At 40.4% G+C, this 19,873-nt stretch overlaps 1 protein-coding gene across 8 annotated transcripts in view; it reads right to left on the minus strand.

The window, feature by feature from the left end:
- Positions 1 to 6,633: 6,633 nt before the first annotated feature.
- LOC102210540 (DNA (cytosine-5)-methyltransferase 3A-like) overlaps positions 6,634 to 19,873 on the minus strand; it is a 94,568-nt gene continuing 81,328 nt past the window's right edge. For 4 of the 8 annotated variants that reach the window (XM_013911916.1, XM_013911910.1, XM_013911911.1 and 1 more), the window contains 13 exons: positions 19,369 to 19,512; positions 19,111 to 19,155; positions 18,369 to 18,448; positions 17,168 to 17,280; positions 16,029 to 16,212; positions 13,689 to 13,773; positions 12,160 to 12,305; positions 11,963 to 12,053; positions 11,729 to 11,877; positions 11,445 to 11,530; positions 10,840 to 10,933; positions 10,545 to 10,663; positions 6,634 to 8,168 (listed from right to left, as the gene is read on the minus strand). In XM_013911916.1, the coding sequence (XP_013767370.1) occupies positions 8,027 to 8,168; positions 10,545 to 10,663; positions 10,840 to 10,933; positions 11,445 to 11,530; positions 11,729 to 11,877; positions 11,963 to 12,053; positions 12,160 to 12,305; positions 13,689 to 13,773; positions 16,029 to 16,212; positions 17,168 to 17,280; positions 18,369 to 18,448; positions 19,111 to 19,155; positions 19,369 to 19,512 (1,478 nt within the window). In that variant the 3' untranslated portion in view covers positions 6,634 to 8,026. The remainder of the gene's footprint in view (positions 8,169 to 10,544; positions 10,664 to 10,839; positions 10,934 to 11,444; positions 11,531 to 11,728; positions 11,878 to 11,962; positions 12,054 to 12,159; positions 12,306 to 13,688; positions 13,774 to 16,028; positions 16,213 to 17,167; positions 17,281 to 18,368; positions 18,449 to 19,110; positions 19,156 to 19,368; positions 19,513 to 19,873) is intronic. The other 4 variants (XM_005737242.2, XM_013911912.1, XM_013911914.1 and 1 more) reach the window with 4 other exon arrangements.

The raw sequence follows: 19,873 nt of genomic DNA on the forward strand, positions 1-19,873 counted from the left end.
AAATAATGGCAGAAATACATTTTACCTTTGATTTATTTATCTTCTGCTGCTTAATCTTTAGACATGATCTCTGAAAAGATAAACGCTGGCCCACACGGGCTTTTTGTGTGATTGTTGCTTTTGACCCAGTGCACTCGAACGGGGCAGTTACAGCGTTGAGAGGTTACTTTGAGCACTTGAATGCAACAATATGGAGCTGAAGTGCCACAGTGTGGAGACAGGGATGCCCTCTTTGGCAGCTTGGCTGGCTGCAGCCGCTGTGGTGGGAACTCAGAAGAATTAATTAACAGCAGTCGAACCACAAGCCTGTGACCTGCACATATATACTGAATACACCTGCAATATCAACCTGCAGGAAAAAAAACCCCAGCTGATTCACAGGTCAGGCATTCACAAGTCTTTCCAAAGCACAAAATTATGTCCAAATTGGCTCATGTGATAATTAATAGTGAACTTTAATACCTCATAGTATTCATGTAAGTGATATCTGTACTTTAATGATTATTGGGGCTCTAGTTTGGGAGAACCCCCCCCCCAAAACAAACAAACAAACAAACAAACAAACAAAAACAAACAAAAACAAACAAAAAACAAACAAACCCCAACACAGAACAAAAATACTTGTGGTTCACGAGACCTTTCCAGTCAATAATGTGTGTTCTTTATATTTCATTAAGCTCTTTGCTGTTATTTATTTATGGGCATTTTTTGGTTGTTGTCATTATAACAAAACTGTAAATAATAGCCAGCGTTAGTTGTGCAGATAGATGTGAAGAAAAATAGTAAATGGATCCAGATCAATAGATTTCCCACTAATCTGTTCATAACATTTGAAGTAATCGTTCACTTTATTGAAACTAGAGAGCCATTTCTATTTTTACATAGATTTTTATATGCTTTACATATAGTATTCTATCAGATTTTATTTTACCTCACTTTTTAGATTCAACTGAGTTACTTTCCCTTTTATCTTTTGTTGGTCTAATTTGTTTTGAGCTTTTCTCTTTAAGCTACTTTGTTGTAGGTTATGTTTATCATTCTGGAGGAGCTGGAGTACTTGCAGATTCTTCACTTTCAGACCCAAAACTGGGAAAATATTTTATAATTTCACAAACCTTTTGGCTGTGGACCAGTGTGATTAATTTGCAGACTCATTCTTGAGGGTTTCCTCTCCAACATGTGATGAGAAAAATGTGGTCAGCAGTTTTGGTTTGATTCGATGTGGAAAACTGACATCAGAGAAGTAAAATAAGCTGCTAGACCAGGGGTGTCAAACGTAGGCCCCGGTGACCAGAATCAGCCGAGCAATCGAGCCCACTGGACAGCTTTGGAAAATGTAATTGTCATTTATACTACACCAAAGTAAACAAGATAAACAACAGAAAGTTCCTGTTTGTTCATTATCTGCTAAAGAAATGTATGTTTGTTTGTTTTTTGTGTGGTTTCACAGAACAAAGCACATTTTCTGTGAATTAATGAAAACTTTATATTTTATAATTACAGGGCAGTTTTGGCCATGAAAATCCAGAACATATTCTGTAGTTGTACATCTAGATTTTTAAGACATAGCACCCCCAAATGCCACATAGGTAGACACACTAAGCAGATAGTCACAATAAACAGTTCTTGTTTATTCACGGTTCATTTCTTACACTGTTCAAGTACAAAGTTAAAATGCCTTTTTAATTAGTTCATATTCATACAAGAGTAAAATAATAATAGTGCCTTTCTTCACTACCGCAAACATAAATACAGTAAATGTAAAGACAAACTTGATTTATACTCCTAACAATAAATTTTTCTTGTTTTCAGATAAAATTTTAGCACCTTTTGAAACACCAACAGGTCCTCCTTTTCCTAAAAGCTCATCTTACATTTAGTCCATGAGATGAGTGTCTGCATGCGCCACAGCATTGTATTTGTAGGTGTTGTGCATGTATCTCTGCGTGTGAGCGTCGGTTGCTCTGTGTCATAGCAGTGTGTGTTTGTCTGTGTATGTATGTGTGTGTTTGAAAGTGTATCAGTGTTTAAAACAGCGCATCACTCAGCCTAAAAGCTGTCGATAGGCGAACAGAAACATCATCACCGTATCATCCATCACTTAAAAACGTCAGCTCCTTTCCTCACACTTTTCCCCCCCCATGGAGCTCTCACACAGAGACGTGTTGGAGAAAAGGAAAATAAACAGCTGGAAACTGTAAACAGGCTGAAAATCGTCATGCCTGTGCTGAACCAGCAGCCTCCAGAGCAAATATAACAAACGCCGGTGAGCCCCAAGACTTAAACCGCTGGCAGCTGCAGTGAGTGATCACGCTTTTAATGCGATGCTCTGCTGAGAAATTTGGATCCTGGCGTACAGTCAGGTGTCACTTTGTCACAAAACGCCCACCAAGCAATGGCTTACATGTCAAGCTCACACATTTTATGGCAAGGGCACTCCCCAATGGCAGTGGTCTCCCTCAGCACACCACAAATATGGCTCGAGGAACGCAACAACAAGCCTGATGTTTGGATGTGGCCTCTAAACTTCCCAGATTGAGGGGGGCCTATACAATATTAGGCAGGTACTTTAATATTATGGCTACTTTGGCGTGTATATACATCTAGATATAAATATCCCCATCTAAAAGTTGTGAAGTTATTTAACTGTTTAACAGCTTCTGAAGAAGCTCAGATTTCCGGTTGACCAAAACTTTAGGAACTAAGTTATTAAATTTGATTTAAATGTTTTGGCATGGATCAGATCTGCACACGGCCTTAAATAAATCTGAAATGATAAAATTCTGTGAAGCTCATGTATTTTATTAATACGTTTCTTAAGTCTCAGGACCTCCAGACTGGGAACCGCCTTGTGCCAGTGGAAATTCAGCTTTTACAGACAGCTTTAACTCAACCCGTCTCTGTTTGAGAGCATCGCGCGGCTCATAGCTTCAACGATTTAAAATAGAACAAGTCACTATACTAACTGTAATATATGCTTTCTCTAGCCTCTCTCTCTCCACTCTAGGCTGAGACTGAACTGAACTGAGCACCAACCTGGAACAGTACACACACACAATAACAGATTATTACTGTAATTATTATTACCATATTATTATTATCGTTACTCCCTAATCTAACATGGAATCGGAGATTACACTGACTGACTGACATGCAGCACCTGGGGAGGGGCAGGGCAGGGCGAGGTGGGGTTATTGGAGTGAGGGAGAGATTAGGGTAAGGGTGGGCAGGATTTGGGAGCACCAAGCGTCGTGGGCCATGATGATGTCACAGCCAGCAGCGCTGCGGAAAGCCTGATGGCGGACAGGCGGCCGGCAAGAACACAGTGTGTATGCATGTGTGAGTGTAGCGGTGTTGGGTGTTCTGTAGCGAAAGGAGAAGCGTGAAGGTTGTTTCCAGCAAATGAGAGTGTGAGTGTGTGTGAGACCTGCAGGAAGAGCACTGTAAAAAAGAGCAGAGTTTAAAAAGCACCTGAAGGTTGGTTGTAGAAACGGAGAGTAAACACGATGGAACAAAATCTTTGAACCTGCTGGCTTACTGTGGCTATGAGAGGTTGTGCATGTTTGTGTGAAGGTCTGTGTGTGTGTTTGTGTGTGTGAGACGGCATAGACTGCATGTGTCCAGTTGTTAGCTGGTATCTGAGGAAGGTCTGAGGATCGGAAGGCTTCCTGGAAAAGATGGTCGTCCGAGGACCAAAAGCACCAGACTGAAGTGTTTTCTCTAAAGGCAGCCCTGTCTAAATAAAACATACATATGAACTTGTTTCTCATGTGTGTGTGTGTGTGTGTGTGTGTGTAATAAATACAGCCACTACACTGGATGACATTTCCTCTTCACAGAGCAGCTGAGTTCATCCCAGCATGCATTGGGTGAAAGGCAGATGAAACACCCAAGAAGGCTCACACAGCTGAACCTGTGTTACATAAGGAAGCTTCTTTTTATTTATACAGGGCTATCTGTTTCAGTCACAGGAAGTAGAAAGCCAGCATATTGTCCACAGAGTAAAGTCGGCCTCTGCTTTCAGCCGACGCAGAACGGTGACTGTAGGACGTTTTGGATCCCTGTGAAGCACAGGGGGAGAACGAGTGCCAAGGGGATGGCAGACTAGTCACTTAACTGACAGTGGAGCTGAGGCACAGAAAGAAGCTGCATTGTAAGAGGAGGGAGCGTAAAATACTGCTGAGAAGAGGATGCTGAATGTCTTCTACTTCTAACCACCAATGTTTTAGGTTAATGCTTCTCGGAGGCGATGGTGCTCTGCAGGCAGAAATAATCCTGCAGAATGAGTTTAACCTCATTCTGTAAAAAACAGAAGTGCCTTAAACCTGGATTTTTTTTTGAATGACCAGCAGGGGGCAATGCAAGAAAAGACTACTGGTTATTTTAAGTTGATGGATAAAATCCTGTCCTTTATATTCCCTATGGTTGGAGTTGGAGATTGAAAGCACATAAACAGAGACACAGACACCCTGAACTGAGATCCTGGGAATTTTGCTATGTTGATAGAAGTTTAACTTCCAGGGGAAAAATACCTTCTTTCTTTTTCTTATTTCTGTTTCTTATGTCCCAGTGACCTTTGAAATTAAAGCTAATTTAGATAGTATTTCAAAACTGTCCAAATAAATGCCTCGAGGGGCTTTCTCTTTAAAGGTGCTTTTTGCAGCTGTTTGCAGCTTTTAACTAAATCCTTCACCATCAGGGGGCAGTGTTTTCCATGTGGCTCTGTTGATATGGTTTTACCCTCTGATATTTGCTTTTATTCCTCAAGAGGCCTTTCATTCATTTACTCCTTTCATTTGCCAGACTGCCAGCCTAAGTAATAATACATAAACCTGATGTGCTATCTTGTGGTACAAAGTGGTATTACATGGTCCTACTTCACCAACGGCTGATTTCTCTCTAACATATTTAAGGAATTGCCAAAATCAGCTGATCTAGACCTTCTTCTGCTAAGTTGATGTCAATTTAAAGAAAAAAAAGTTTGATTAAAACTGTTCACTTCTATTTTGAGGTGAGATTTTCATATGAAACTCGGAATACTGTTAGTATACATTTGAGTTCACTGTACATATAAAAAATAAAATATGAATAGAATGAAACAAAAGCTAAATCCAGTTTCTACTTTGGTATCTTGGCAGTATTTGGATCTTATGTTCAAATGCCAGTTCAAAAACAGACAACAAAAGCATTGGAGTTAGTGCAGTTAGTACACATTTGGAGGACACTATGCCAAGTCCTAAACAATAAATATATTTGCATTTCATGATCTCAAATCCACTCAAACACTAAATTATTTTGCACATTACTTAATGTTTGGAATTTATGATGCTGGAGAGTTGTTAGCATAACATTTTACAGAAATTTCCCATTAGCCCTAAACAATACCTTGAAGAAATAGAGGAAGTCAAAAGATAATCAAGTTAAATTTGAGATTACTTGAATTTAACTTCAAATCTATCAACCTAACATCCAATGAACGTCGTCTTCTGCCTTCAATAATGTTAACGAGGCAAACTTTGGTATAATATGATGACATCTACTTGTTCCTGATGATCATCAGCTGAGTGACATCAGAGTAATATTACATTGAAAATGAGCACCAAAGTCATTTAACAGTTGTCATCCCAGCGTAAGTGAAACACGAGGAAATATTTTCATTATTAAAAGCATTCGTGAACCTAGTGTCTGAAAACCACCAGGAAGTAATCAGTACAGTACAGAGATGGTTTGCTTATTTTTTTTCTTACAAAAAAAAAAAAAAAAAAAAAAAGAGATGGTTTGCTTGTTGTGAGGAAAGTAGAAGTAGCTTGTGTTTTATATACGGTGTATAGAGTACATTTGCAGTATGAAGTATGGTTGTCTCCCACTAGAGGGCACTCTAAACACTGAGGATGCAGACAGCAGCAAGGATGTTTCTACTGTACTAGTTTTAAATTTCATAACTTTTGTTTACATTCAGAAGGTTTTTTGCTTTTATATATGTCAGCATTTTGATCTTACAATAAGGCTGTTAAAGTTAACTGAAACTAAACCACAAATTAGTTCACTGAAATAAAACGAAAACTAACCAAAACACTTACAAAACTATATAAAATATTAAACTATACAGCAACTGTCTTCGGCTTTAGTCAATTTGTCAACCAGGTTGAGGACACCAGGATGTCTCCATCTCTGTGTTTGTTTTGTTGTATTGTATTATTCCATCATGATAAAAAAAACTACCATACATTTCATAATAAGGAGAAGTAAAACTAACACTGAAACTAAAGTGATAATAGTAAGTCCACCCTGGAGACACAAGAAACTACTGAAAAATACAAAAATCAAACATTAACAAGTAAAATAAACTCCTCAAACCACAGCTGCATCCCAATAAAATTCTGTTTTATTTTATTATTTCATATTGCTTTAGATAAAAGTGGATCTCTTTTTCTTTCTTTTCTTTGCACTGAGGTATAAATTCACCTGCAAGGATTATTTGTAGCACAAGAGCATCCTCCTCCTTTAAGAAACATTTAAAGGTTATAGTCTTATTAAGCTGTAGTCACACTAAGAAAAACGATCTATATATTAATCTGAGCTGGTCCCAAAAAGTTGATTCTGTTCATCTGGACGTAGCATTTTCAGTGACTTCCTCAGTCTCACCTGACTGCAGGTTTCCCCAACCTTATAAACAGTACCTTTGCATAATGACTAAAACTAGCACCAGTGAGTAACAATGGACTGTGAGGTCAGTTTCATGATCATAAACATGCAAATTGCCATACCATTCACAGAGAGTTGGGGAATGACTGCAATCACAGCATGAAAGTGAAAAGATGAACTCTTAGGCGTCCTCCTCAATTCAGAGATGCCATCCGCTTAGCCAGAGGTTGTTTGATTTCCCCAATGTTGGAATCATGGCAATCCTTCTGGCACTTAACAGGGTGAACTATATTACTCTGTTTGTGCTGGGGGACCTGATCCTTTGGGGGGAGCAATTTTTGGCGCTGGGTGTTTTAGGGTTTGAAAGCTACCGAGACGTGGTGTTTACAGAAAATACGTCTCAGCTGTTCTATTACTCCTGAAAAAAAAAGATCAACAAACATTTTTGCTTAGGTAGCAGTTGTCCTTCCTTCCAGGATTGCCTGGAGCTTCCTTTAGGTGTCTTCCCAGCTTTACTGAAGCCTTTGTGGTACAATGTTCTTCCACTTCCGCTGTTCACTCGAGCGAAACGTTCCTCCCATTGAAAGCGCTATGTCCAGAATCAACTTTTTGGGATTTCCTTACCTGGAGCATGCATCAAGAAATCTAAGCTGCGTTATCTTCCTTTTGGACACTCTCCTGCACCCTCATTCAATCCTTAAACCTCACAGCTACCTGTTTTGCCTGCTGTTGCCTCCACCTGCTCGTCTATTTGAACTCAAAACTGCAGCGACTGAAACAAGCAGAGACCATTCAGTCTCCAAGAGCACCAAAATCTGTAAAAGTGTTGTATTAAAGTGGCACCATTTCGATTGTATCACTGCCTGACCAGCACCACGAATGTTACGTGTGTTTGTGTCTCTTTCTGTTTTCACAACACATGAATACAGTAAAGTGTTGCGGGACTCATTGGTCTGTTTGTACGTATTCATAGAGATCTTAAAGACAGAAAAAAGGCAGGGCATCTGTGTTAGTTTGGCGCCCCCTGGAGGTTTGAACTCCAGCTGATACGACACAGTAAAGCCAGAAGACATCAGTTTCAAGGTCGGACAGGAAGTTTGTGTATGACAGAAAACTGTACCTGTGTGTGTGTGTGTGTGTATGTGTGTGTGGTAGCACGGTAGCACCAGGGGACTAAGGTCAGCCAGTGGTCTACAAGGGATCTCAGGAAGCAGTCCTTTACAGAGTGTGTATGTGAGTGTTTGTGTGTCTATGTCCGGTCATCTGTTTCATTTTGCGTCAGCCAACCTTCATGTACTGACTGTACACTGTGTATGGTTATCAGTGTCTGTTTCTGTTTATATGTGTGTGTCTGTACGTGGGAGGGAGTTGGTGTGTGTGACTAGTTGCAGGCAAAATACTCCTTCAGAGGAGCAAAAAGGTGCCTGATGACAGGGACGCTCCACGAACGCCCCAGAAGCCTTTGTCTGGCCAGACGACTCATGTTGGACACGTCGGTGTAGTGGACGGGGAAACCAAACACCCTGAAACAGACCACACAGATCATTACTTCAGACTTTAAATAGAAAAAGGTCTGTGAAGCAAAGCCAAGAAATATTTCAAATCACTTAGGATCCTAAACTTAAAAGAAGATTCTTTTTTTCATTTGAATTTGTTATATTTGTTAGTTTTTGTCTTTCAAAGATTCAAAAAGTGTATTGTCATGAGGACAAAGAAAAGCATTTCTCTGTGCAATGAAATTCTTTCTCTGCTGTCCACACACAGATGCTGGTTAATATGTGCAAATAAAATTGGAACAGATAAAATGCAAATAGTATAAATAAATAAATGGAGACAAAAACTGAAGTGTTAAATAGATTGGTGTGCAAAAGAGCTTTGAGCTTAATGCTGGTTTAATATGTAAGATGACCTGATGTGCAAAATTATTACTGTTAAAATAGTTCAGCTGTTCAAGAGTCTGACAGCAGTGGGGAAGAAGGAGTTGTTGAGTCGGGATGTTCTGGATTTCACACTTCTAAACCTTCGTCCCGAGGGCAGAAGGTGAACAGTCCATGATGGGGGTGTGTGGGGTCTTTGAGGATGGAGGCAGCTCTCCTCTGGACTCTGTGATGGTAGATGCTCTGCAAAGAGGGCAGCAGAGTCCTGATGATCTTCTCAGCAGCTGTTATTACTCTCTGCAGGCGTTTGCTGCAGTGATGCAGCTGGTCAGCGTGCTCTCCACAATGCAGCTGTAGAACTTGCTGAGGATCTTGGCCGACATACCAAATTTCCTCAGCCTCCTCAGGAAATACAGCTGCTGCTGAGCCTTCTTGACCACCTGTGTGGTGTTCAGTGTCCAGGTGAGGTCCTCAGAGATGTAGACGCCCAGGTATCTAAAGCTGCTCACCCTCTCCACTTCAAGGCCCCGGATAAACTGCGGCTGGTGATGCCTCCTCTTCTTCCTCGTGTCTACTATCATCTATTTTGTCTTTTCAGTGTTGAGGGTGAGGTTGTTGTCCTCACACCATGACACCAGACCGGCCACCTCTCTCCTGTAAGCCGCTTCATCCCCTCCAGTGATGCGACCGATCACTGCAGTGTCGTCGGACTGGGCCCTACCAGTCAAAACGTCCAGTAGCTAGTCATATAGGGTGGGGCGCAGGCCGAGTGTTGCCAGCTTGTGAGTGAGTTTGTGTGGGACTGTATTGAAGGAGGAGCTGTAATCAACAAAAAGTACCCTGATGTATGAGTATTTGTTTCCCAGATGGGAGAGGAAATAGTGAATGGCAGCAGCGATGGCGTCTGATGTGGACCTATTGGGCCAGTAGGCATACTGCAGGGGATCCAGAGTGTCTGTGATGTTGCTCTGAATGTAGGCCAGCACCACTCTCTTGAAGCACTTTGCAATGATTGGATTGCAACTGGTCTATAGTCATTTTGGCAGGTGGTTTGGCTTTTCTTGGGAAGAGGGATGATGGTTGTGGTCTTGACGAAGGTCAGCCAGTGGTCTAAAAGGGATCTCAGGAAGTAGTCCTTTACAGTATGTGTATGTGAGTGTTTATGTGTCTTAAATGTTTGCTTTTCATTTGCTTTGATTATTTTTTGTTTTAATGTTTTACTTCCTGCTTTTGTTTCTTTCCCTCCATTGAAACACGGTCAAATTATTCATTTACCTTGAATTTGACTGCTTCCACCTGTGTCTCATTTAGTAATCACCCCTCTTTTTATATGAACCCCACTTCTCATTTTACAATTTACATATATTGAAATTCTCAAATATTAGTCCCTCATTACCAAATAGTAAAGCAGAGACACAATTTCATTTCATGAAATGGGAAATCTTGTTAGTTAAACACGTGGCACAAGTTTTTAGCCCAATTAATCTCATATTGAGCTTTGTATTGTAAGACAAAGATGCTACAATAAGAGAAAGAAAACCCCACCAATCAAATGACTTCCTATAAGCAAGCACTTGGCAACAGTGGGAAGGAAAAACTCCCTTTTAACAGGAAGAAACCTCCAGCAGAACTAAGATCAGGGAGGGCCGGCCATTTGATGCGACCGTTTGAGGGTGAGGCGAGACACGTACATGATCTCAGGTCTAACATGCTTGAATTACAATCTCAACCCTACTATGTCACCATGTGACCATTTGACAGGATATAGCTTCTTTTAATAATTCAAACAAGTTCACTTTCATGCAAGAACATGCTTAAAACAATTAACCTCTTAACATCCACCTGTACAGGTATGTATATATGGATTTTTCATTTTTTAAGGTAAGCCTAAATGTAAATACAGAAGACCCATATGGTCAAAATGAAATCTAACCGTTACCCTTAGAGGTCTGCAGTCACCTGCTGGATGTTAAGAGGTAATAAAAAACCACACACACACACACAAACACGCGGCTCCTGTACCTTTCCATCTCGGTGCACCACAGTATGTCCTCCTTGTTGTCCATGTAGACGGGGAAATGCTCGTCTTTCCCCTGCTTCACAGAGTTGGAGCGTGTCGTTATCGTACGCAACTTCTCAAACTGGAATTAGCATCCAGAACCAAACACGCACAGACAGACACAAACAAACAAACCAACACACGCATCCCTTTTAATCCTACAGCCTACTCTCATTTTCAACAGCAGCTTTCTGTGATTCAGACACACAAATACACACTCTCTCACACAAACACACACACATACACACAAGTGGATACCTTGGCTGTGCGGCCATGCTCCAGGCACTCCTGTAGGTCCAGCTTGTCGTTTGCCATCGGTGTCAGTGGCCTGCAGTATTTAGAAAAGCACAACCTAAAGAAGAGTTGCATTTTCAATTCAGTAAGGAAAACTCGTAATCACCCTGCAGCTGACTTTCCCAGGTGTCCAGCTGCTGTCTGTTCTTTAATTGCTTTCGTTTTCTTATGCTTTCAAACTCAATACTGACATCATTGCTCTAATCCAATCATCTTCTTGTACACCTTCTCCAAGTCAATCACCCTTCACACTACACTTCTGTCTTTTTGCCTCTCAGATGCACATTAGTGCAACCCACCTCCTCCCCATCTCCGCCTCATCCTGGTGACTCAAAGCTCCGTGCAAGCCTCCATCTTCACCACCACCAGTGTCTAGACTCTGGGGGGTCCTGTCCTCTAATTCCTGCTACTACTGAGATTTTGTTCTGCTACGATGGGTCATCGGAGACTAATCGCCAGACAACTGTATTGAATTCTGTATCTCAATAAATCATGTTCAGTTCTTCCAAATGATCTCTCCTTACTGAAATAAAGTGAACAAACCTGTGGTGTTTGTGTGTTTGTATCACCTGGACATGCCGGGCAGGTTTCCCCAGAAATAGCGAGCGCGGTGGGCAGCAGAAACCTCCTTGGCGTCGATCATCACTGGGTTGCACTGAAGAGGAATATGAATGTTATGTCATACTGCACCACGGCCCTGAAGACTTACTTTTGACCTAACTAATGGATGGATGGATAAATGGATCCTAACAACCTTCTGTACCACAACTGAGAATGTCCTGTGGGGATGTAGTTGGGGGGCTTTTTTAAAATTTCACTTACAGAATAACTGCTGTGGGTTTGTTTGCCGTACCTCTAGAAAGCGGGAGATGTCCCGTTTGTCGCTGACTCCCATAGCGACCACGTTCTCAAACAGCCAGAAGAACGGCCTCTCGTCGCCGGGTTTTGGCCGCGCCTCATGCAGCAGACGGTAAAACTCAAAAAACAACCGGCCGGTCCCCTCTGAAGGAAGACAGGGAAAGTTCAGCCTCCTTATTTCATTTAGCACAACGAGCAACAAGTAAATGATTATACGAGTGCTTCCTACCATAAAGTCCTTTCCTTGCAGGGTTGACTATGGAAAGGTCGTTGCAGGGGCTTCCTCCTATCACCAGGTCAAATGGTCCCCATTTATCGATCTGCCGGTGGAAACACAGCACGTTAAAGTTTACTGCCTTTAACATAATGTGAGGAAATTTTTCTGGTTACGTTGTGGTTTTGAGGAGCAATAATGATTTCTCTTACATGTTTGCGAGTTACGGTGCGTACGTCTCCCACGTACATGATGCGTCCCTCGTGTCGAACCATGCCGACAGTGATGGAGTCTTCACACACTTCTGATGCAACATACTTTTCGACCTGGATGCCCAAATCTTTCAGCACCAGAAGACCTGACAGACACACAAACATCATGCTAAAAACTCTTTAAGGGTTTAGGTTTTAAGATGGCGCGGCCACGTCCAGACGCCTTCCTGACTGCTCCGCGCAGACTATGCACCTTTTTTAGTTGTTTATTTATTTATTGCTTTGTTACCTAATGCATAACTACTGCCTTACAACTGAGGACTTTCAAGTCAGGACTTTCCATATAGGTGCTGTGGAGAGCATCCTCACACAGAACATTGCATCCTGGTATGGGAAGAGCTTTGTTAAGGACCAAAAAGGTCTTCAGAGAGTGATCCATACAGCAGAACGCTGCTGCAGGGCTGCTCTCGCCTCCCTTCAGGACATTTACAACAGGAGATGCTGGTCCAGAGCAGCTCAGATATTGAAGGACCCGTCCCATCCCAGCAACAAACTGTTCCGACTTCTGCAATCAGGCAGAAGGCTCCGCGCCATCCGAGCAAAAACAGAGAGGCTCAAGAGAAGCGAGTGACACAGGAGTCATTGTTACCACATTCGCATATCATTCCTGATCCTTCTGGCTTCACTACGGCACAAGACACTTTAACACCCCACTCACACAATGTACGGTCTCAGATTTATTTATTTTATTTATTTATATAATGTATATAACTCACTCACTTACTGCATGCACATAATGTCCTCTTTGTATATATTCACTCACTATATATAATGTTCTCTCTCTTTGCACAGTCATGGAGCGTATCAGGTCACATTTCACTGCGTCTTGTACTTATATAACTACGCATGTGAAAAATAAACAATCTTGAATCTTATTATAAATGTTTATCTTTTAAAATAGATATAAATCCTTCCAAAATACTCAAAGCTTCTAACAGAATGTGGTGAAACAACATTTATAACATACAGCATTTATAACAAATACTTAAACCCGCACAGTCAGAACGCCAGGCTGAGCCAATACCAGCTGTTCATGTTTGTCGTGTTCATTTTTAACTGCTTTGACAACTTTGGGATGGATGAAGTAAATCTTACTTTGTCTTCACATTTCTGTTTTATACTTCCACTTAACCACTTTTCTCATTTACCATTAAATTCACTTGCTTTATTTTTGTTTTATGTGTATCTGTATTATTTTTTATTTCATTTTCAATGGCAAGCTCTTCAATGAAGAAGAGATTTTAATCTGAGAATATCGTGAGCTGCACCAAACTTTTTTTCTGCGACTTAAACTGCGTGGAATAAGGATGTGACAGGATATCTTTATATTTCTTTTTGTTTCTTATTTAAAGCAACACACCCCGATTATGATGGCACAAGTCGTAAGGATAAAGGATCATATTAACCTGTTAATCAATAATTTATTGATGATGAGAATAGTGGTTAATTGCCGCTCAGCACTTACACACCTGTGGCAATGCCATCGAATAAAGAGAGGACTCTGATTGGTTGCCTCTTCTCTGCTGCAACTGGGGGATACAACTTGGCCGGCTCCTGAGAGAGGGTTAAGAGGAAGAGGAGATCAAATGAGATATCAAACTCTACAGTACGCAAAGGCAGAGAGCTTCTCCTGATAATGATCTGCTCTTTACTAAAGAAAAAAGTCAAGAAGAAGAAGAAGGAGAGAATATCAATAGTAAAGGTGAACATGATCTGTTTTGATGTGCATTAACCTTCGTGGATAATTGAGAGCTGACGAGCCCTGGAGCGTAACCCACACTGATCTCCAGATAATTATGTTTCCAGCTAACTGTAATGATTCACACTTCAAAGTTCTATAAAGGTTATGACAAGAGATAAGATGTAAAGTGGCAGATACATTAAATTTAGCACAATCCATTGATTTACAGCATGCAATGTGAGCTTAAATAAGATGTCTGATATTCACAGGCTGCTGTAAGAAGAAATACAGTACCGAAGAGCAGGATGTTTATTAATACAATATAAAAGCAGCTTAATGAGCCATCTGAATTTGATGTTACCACTTACACAGCGACACTTCGGTGTCATAGCCCCCCCATGCTTCATAACAGCTATTCTCAAACTGCATTTTTAAATGGGCTATTGGTAGGGACTGAAAGAATGAAACTTGAGCTACAAACATTTGAAAACGAGTATTATTCTCCAGACTCTGTATTTATGCAGCCTTAATTAGTTTTTCATTAGTATTGTGGTTATGATGGCTAGCGTTGATCCATAAATTGCTGTTGAACTGCAGGTTAATGAATCCTGACAGGAATTCTGAGGCACCCCCTCTACCCCTTAGCCTGGAGGAGGCTTTAATGTGCTTTACCTGGTAATGATCTGGGCGGATGGTAATGAGGTGAGACACCTGTAAATGTTTAAACATCTGTTAACTGGCGGGAATCACAGACGCCCTCTTCGTGTTGTTGTTTGGATATGGGAATAGATTTATTGCTCGTCTATAAATGTGGGCTCGAGCTCGCAGCCTCTCTCTTCCACCGGGTCATTCGGTTCGCTGGAACTTTGGTTGCTTTATTTATTGTTTTACTTGCTCGTGATGAACTCGCTGCATTAGTTATGTGTGGTAATTCTTTCCTACCTGTTGATCCTCGGTCGTGATGTGGCTAATTATTAAACTTGCAAATTGTAATCACAGCACATAAGAAGGTATATCTACAGTCATATTATCTACAAGTAAAGTAAAGTGAAAGTAAGAAAATATGTCTGCTTTTGGTTTCTCACACTGGCATGTGTAAATATCTGGGAATCCCCTTACTTCTGAAACAACCAGGACTTCATTAACGTGTTAGATGTTATGATGGAGGTCTTTAATCTTCATTAAGACTTTCACAGTTGATAAATTCTCTGGTCCTTCAGCCTTCATGGTAACGCAGAACAAAAGCAAGATATCAAAGTGCTTCCTGCCTGGTGTTTCCACCTTGTGACAGATGGCAGTTAAAGGGAACTTTGACACTCGAGATCTGGAAGAAACTATAGGCATCGCATATGAATGGCGTATCATGTGATATGATATGACATCATATGAAGAGCAGCATCTGGACAGGATAGAGCTGATTTGGAGGAAATTTTTTGGACTTGAAGCTGTGTAGCACCAAGTGTCAGGAATTCTCGAAACAGATGTCTGGCAGCCAGTCAGTAAAGTGAAACAGAAATAAATCTGGCTTCTACAACAGGTCTGTGATCCAAAGCAGATTTGAGAATCTGCAGCGAGCTACAAGAAGCACGAGCATCTCCTAACTGTTCCACACTTTTATTTTAAAAAAAGAGGCAATCATGCTTTTGAGGTTGTAGCTACCAAATGTTAGAACAGCCTTCCTCGGCCTATCAGGTCAGCCAAATGACTGGTTTGTTTTAAACAATCACTAAAAGCTAAGTTCTCTAGGTTAGCTTTTGCTTAATCTTTCACCCATTATTTTTGGCCTTTTGTTCTTCTGATATGTCTGTATAGGAGTGTGTATGCAGGAGTGAAAGACCCATGTGTTTGACTGTCTGTATGCATGTATTATATCTATATGGATCTCTCTTCATTCATCAAATATGGCGCCACTTTTTTCTAGAAGGACTCTCCTACATTATGAAAACAGTGTTAAAAACAGATCTGGACAAACTTTTTTGCTCTTTAACAATCCACACAAATCAATTACAACATGTGATAATAAAAGATTACTAATTTATCACCTCTGACACTCTTAACAACCAACAAGGCAATTCAAGCCCAACGAGTAAGGGAAATTGTTTTGTAGGAAGAGAGCATTCAAACTTACAAATTCCTGCTCGTGGTTGTTGGCAAAGAAATGCTGTAGTCTGCAGGGCCAGTCATCCCGCCGTCGCAGTAGGCCGTAGGTGTTGCGGGGTCCACACATGTAGCAGTTCCAGGGGTCTTCTTTGATGGCTGCCGCTGCCGAGCCAGCCCCGACCAGGAGATCCACGCACTCCACACAAAAACACCTAAACGCACACACAGCAATTCATTATGTCTCCTGTCTATTTACCCACTCACTAACATGTCTTTGTCAAGTAACAAATAAAGTTCAGCCTTTGAACAGTGCAAGTCTCAGAGAAATTCCAAAAATAAAAGAGACTCGTAGGCTTCGTCTCGAACTCTACTGACAGTGCAATTAGAAGAAGACTGAAAAAGTATGACCTGTTTGTAAGGGTTGCTGGGAAAAAGCCTCTTTTCTCTAAAAAGAACATGGCAGCATGGCTTAGGTTTACAAATTAAATCTGAAGAAACAACAGACTTCTGGAACAAAGTCCTTTGGACATTCAAGACCAAAGTGGAGATAACTGGCCATAATGCACAACACTCAATTTAGCATATCAGCATAAACACCCCAAACCTGCTGCAATTATAGCTGCCAGTCTTTTAGGGTATGTCTCTACCAGCTTTGCACATCTAGAGACTGAAATCCTTGCCCATTCTTGCAGCTCTACAACAGAATGGCTGAAACTTCAGTGAACGTGAATAACATTGTAAGGAACAGTGAACCAAAATTCCTTTACTAGGAGATGAGGATCTCATTAAGTCATACAGAAAACAAATACTTCAAGTTGTTGCTGCTTAAGGTGAACCTACAAACTACTGAAGGTGTTGAGGTGTACCTGGCTTTTTACAGGACTGCAGAGAGTTCTTTGAAAAAACCACTTTGGACTGAAGCTCATTATTTTCATGTCTGATCTCTGCTCTGTTTGCAGTGAAAGGATTAGAGCCGAGATGCCAAAATCAACTGTGTACTCTCTTTTGAAATAAACAAATCCACATGAGCTTTGTGCCAATAAAGAAAGTGATTTATCACGTTTGGACATTTAGGTGTAAACTGTTCCTGTACATGTGAAATTGAAAACCTTAGCAGGACCTGAATGTGTTGAAAGAAGCTGCTGTTTGCAAACCCCTGATACTGACCTACAGCAGTTGTTGTTGCCACACATGAGCACTTCCCTGCCTCCACAGCAGATGGTGCAGTAGGACTGGTAGCCATCATCGTCATACTGGTAGGCGCACTCCAGGAACGAGTTCTGCCGAGGAGCAAAGCACAAGTTTTTTTTGTTTCTCCTTCTGTTCATTGAGTTTATTTTTACATGCCTGTGAACTACAACAGATTACCAATATGTAACCGATGTTCCAATAATATTGTCACTGCTTCCAAAACAGCTAGCTGCTTGGATTTTTCCCCTGGGGAAATGCAGCTTCCACACATACTGGGTGAGATATTTGTTGCTGGAAGAAATTTATCATGGAAAAACATTTTCTGGTTCCAGCTTCCCAAATGTGAGAATTTGAGACTCTTTGTATTATTTAGTATTGTTCTTAATATCTTTGTGGTCTGGATTGTTTTTTCATTCACTTTTGCATGTTGACAGGCAAAAATACTCAGTTAATAATAATAAGAGTGATTAGTTGCAGCCTTGGAGAACTGTACACACAGGAACCTTCATGTTGAACATGCAGAATCTGAGCATAACAGCTGAGATTTGGGGTATTCTGGGGCTGTCTGGGGTCTGTTTATGCTCACATCGTGTGAGTTCTTTTGACCAATCACATGCTACCTGATTACTTGAACTCAGTAGTAAGTTCAGTTTAAAATCACCTGGAAGTGCCAAATATTCATAGTTTGTTTGTTTTATAAGTGTTATATAGAGTTAAAGCATTGTGTTTTATATATGAGACCTTTAAAGCTGTAGCTCAACACCACTGAATAAAGCTCTGCAGTAAAAGCTACAGCAGTGCAATTGTACGTAGCATTATTGGGAAAACTTGTGATGCTGAAAAATGTATGAATATAGTCAAACTAATTTCACAAACTAACTCCTTCATCCACCTGTGGGACAGTCAGATTTGACCACACTGAGAAACCTTTCATGTTTAACCTTTCATGACCAACCTGTGCTTTGGCCTCCGCTCACAGTCCAGAGACATGCTTGTTAGGTTAATTGGTGATTCTAAATTGGCTGTACATGTGGGTGCGAACGGTTGTCTGTCTATCTGAGTGCACGCCGCCTGTACAGTTTGGATAGACTACAGCCCCTCTGTGACCTTAGGCTGGATAAGCAATTAAGAAAATAACATATAATAAATAATAAATAATAAAAAGAGGGATTCTCACCTTGCAGCCCTGGCACATTGCTCCTACAAACAGAGGATGCTCCAGGGAGACATTGAGGCTTCCACAGGAGATGCAGATATCTGAACAAAAACAGAGAGAAAATACAGACAAACTAAATCTACAGCATTTGTTAGTTTGTTTAAGTGTCTGTTTATATGTACTTTGACATTTTGTAGACAGTAAACACATCAGCTATTTGTCTAAAATGTGGGGACAGTTAAAAGGCCTGAATCAGATAACGAGACAGACTGCTGGAATAAGGTCTCAGCACATCTGCTATGCTAAGACAATCTGGGGCCGTATAGGGTTTGTGTGATTAAAATTAATAAATAAAATGAACTCTAAATTTTACAGGAAAGAGCAGAAAAAGTAGGAGTGATATGCAGTCGTTGGCTGGTCCAATTGAAGGCAGGTTATACAGATCTAGTAAAACTGATTTATTTTACTGCTTATGCTTAACAAGCGAAAGCTTAATAATAGTCCTTTATTCTTTTTTATTAGATGAATTTGAGAGACAACTACGAACCAAATGCCGGTTTAAGGAGATAAAGCATTTTTAAAGGATTGTGTCAATCTTTGTTAATCCTTTATTAATATTTTGTGTCATGTTATTACTCAACTTTGAATCTTCTGGATCCAAGGTTAACCAAAGCTAAGACAAAAGAAATACTAGAAAGAAAATAAAGTATCCCTTCTTTGGTTTAAATATGAATGACGGTTAAACAACTGGAGATGCTTTTACCTTCTATATTCCTGGTCTTCTTTTTGATCTCAAATATAAGTCTCTCTGGAAAACAAAACACAAGTTAGTTCAAATACATATAAACAATAACAACAATACAAGTTTAATAGAAGGTATGATATTATCAGCCTAGTGTGGGTTTAAAAGAAAGCGGAATATTAAACAACAATCTGTGTTTTCGTTTTACATGCTAAATGGACAAAATAAAAAGAAAGTTTTTTTTTATTTATTTCAATTTTTTTTTTTTTGCATTTTTACCTCTGGTCCCTTCGTCGATCACCTCTCTGATCTTTGCTTTTTCTTGCGTGTTTTTGCGTGGTTTCTTTGCAGGTGGAGGTGTGTACGCAGCCTCAGGCTCCCCCCACATCTCTGGGTACACTTCCTTATATGGATTTTGTTCCTCTGTAGAGATAGGGGCATGAAGTTAACACATGGACACATTAAATGAACTAAAGCAGGGCAATGTTTGTACTGAGAGAGATCCATACAGCTTTATGGAGCGTACTTTTGATAACTGATAAATGTTTTTGCTTTCAGCCCCACTTTTCCTGTCAGTAATGACAATTTCTATGGTTTAGATAGAAATTGTTGCAGTAAATATTCTTTTTAGGATACGGGTCTTTTCTACATACAAATAATTTGTAACTTTTCCCAAAGGAAAATCACAAAGGTTGTAAAACAAAAACAGAAGTTTAACAGTTTCACCTGATTCTTTAAGTAAGACTTCATTTACTAAAGCAAAAACACATTTGGTTACCCAAAT

This window comes from Pundamilia nyererei, unplaced genomic scaffold (assembly GCF_000239375.1).
Source record: "Pundamilia nyererei isolate P.nyererei 1_Seehausen unplaced genomic scaffold, PunNye1.0 scaffold00074, whole genome shotgun sequence".
Classification (NCBI taxonomy): domain Eukaryota; kingdom Metazoa; phylum Chordata; class Actinopteri; order Cichliformes; family Cichlidae; genus Pundamilia; species Pundamilia nyererei.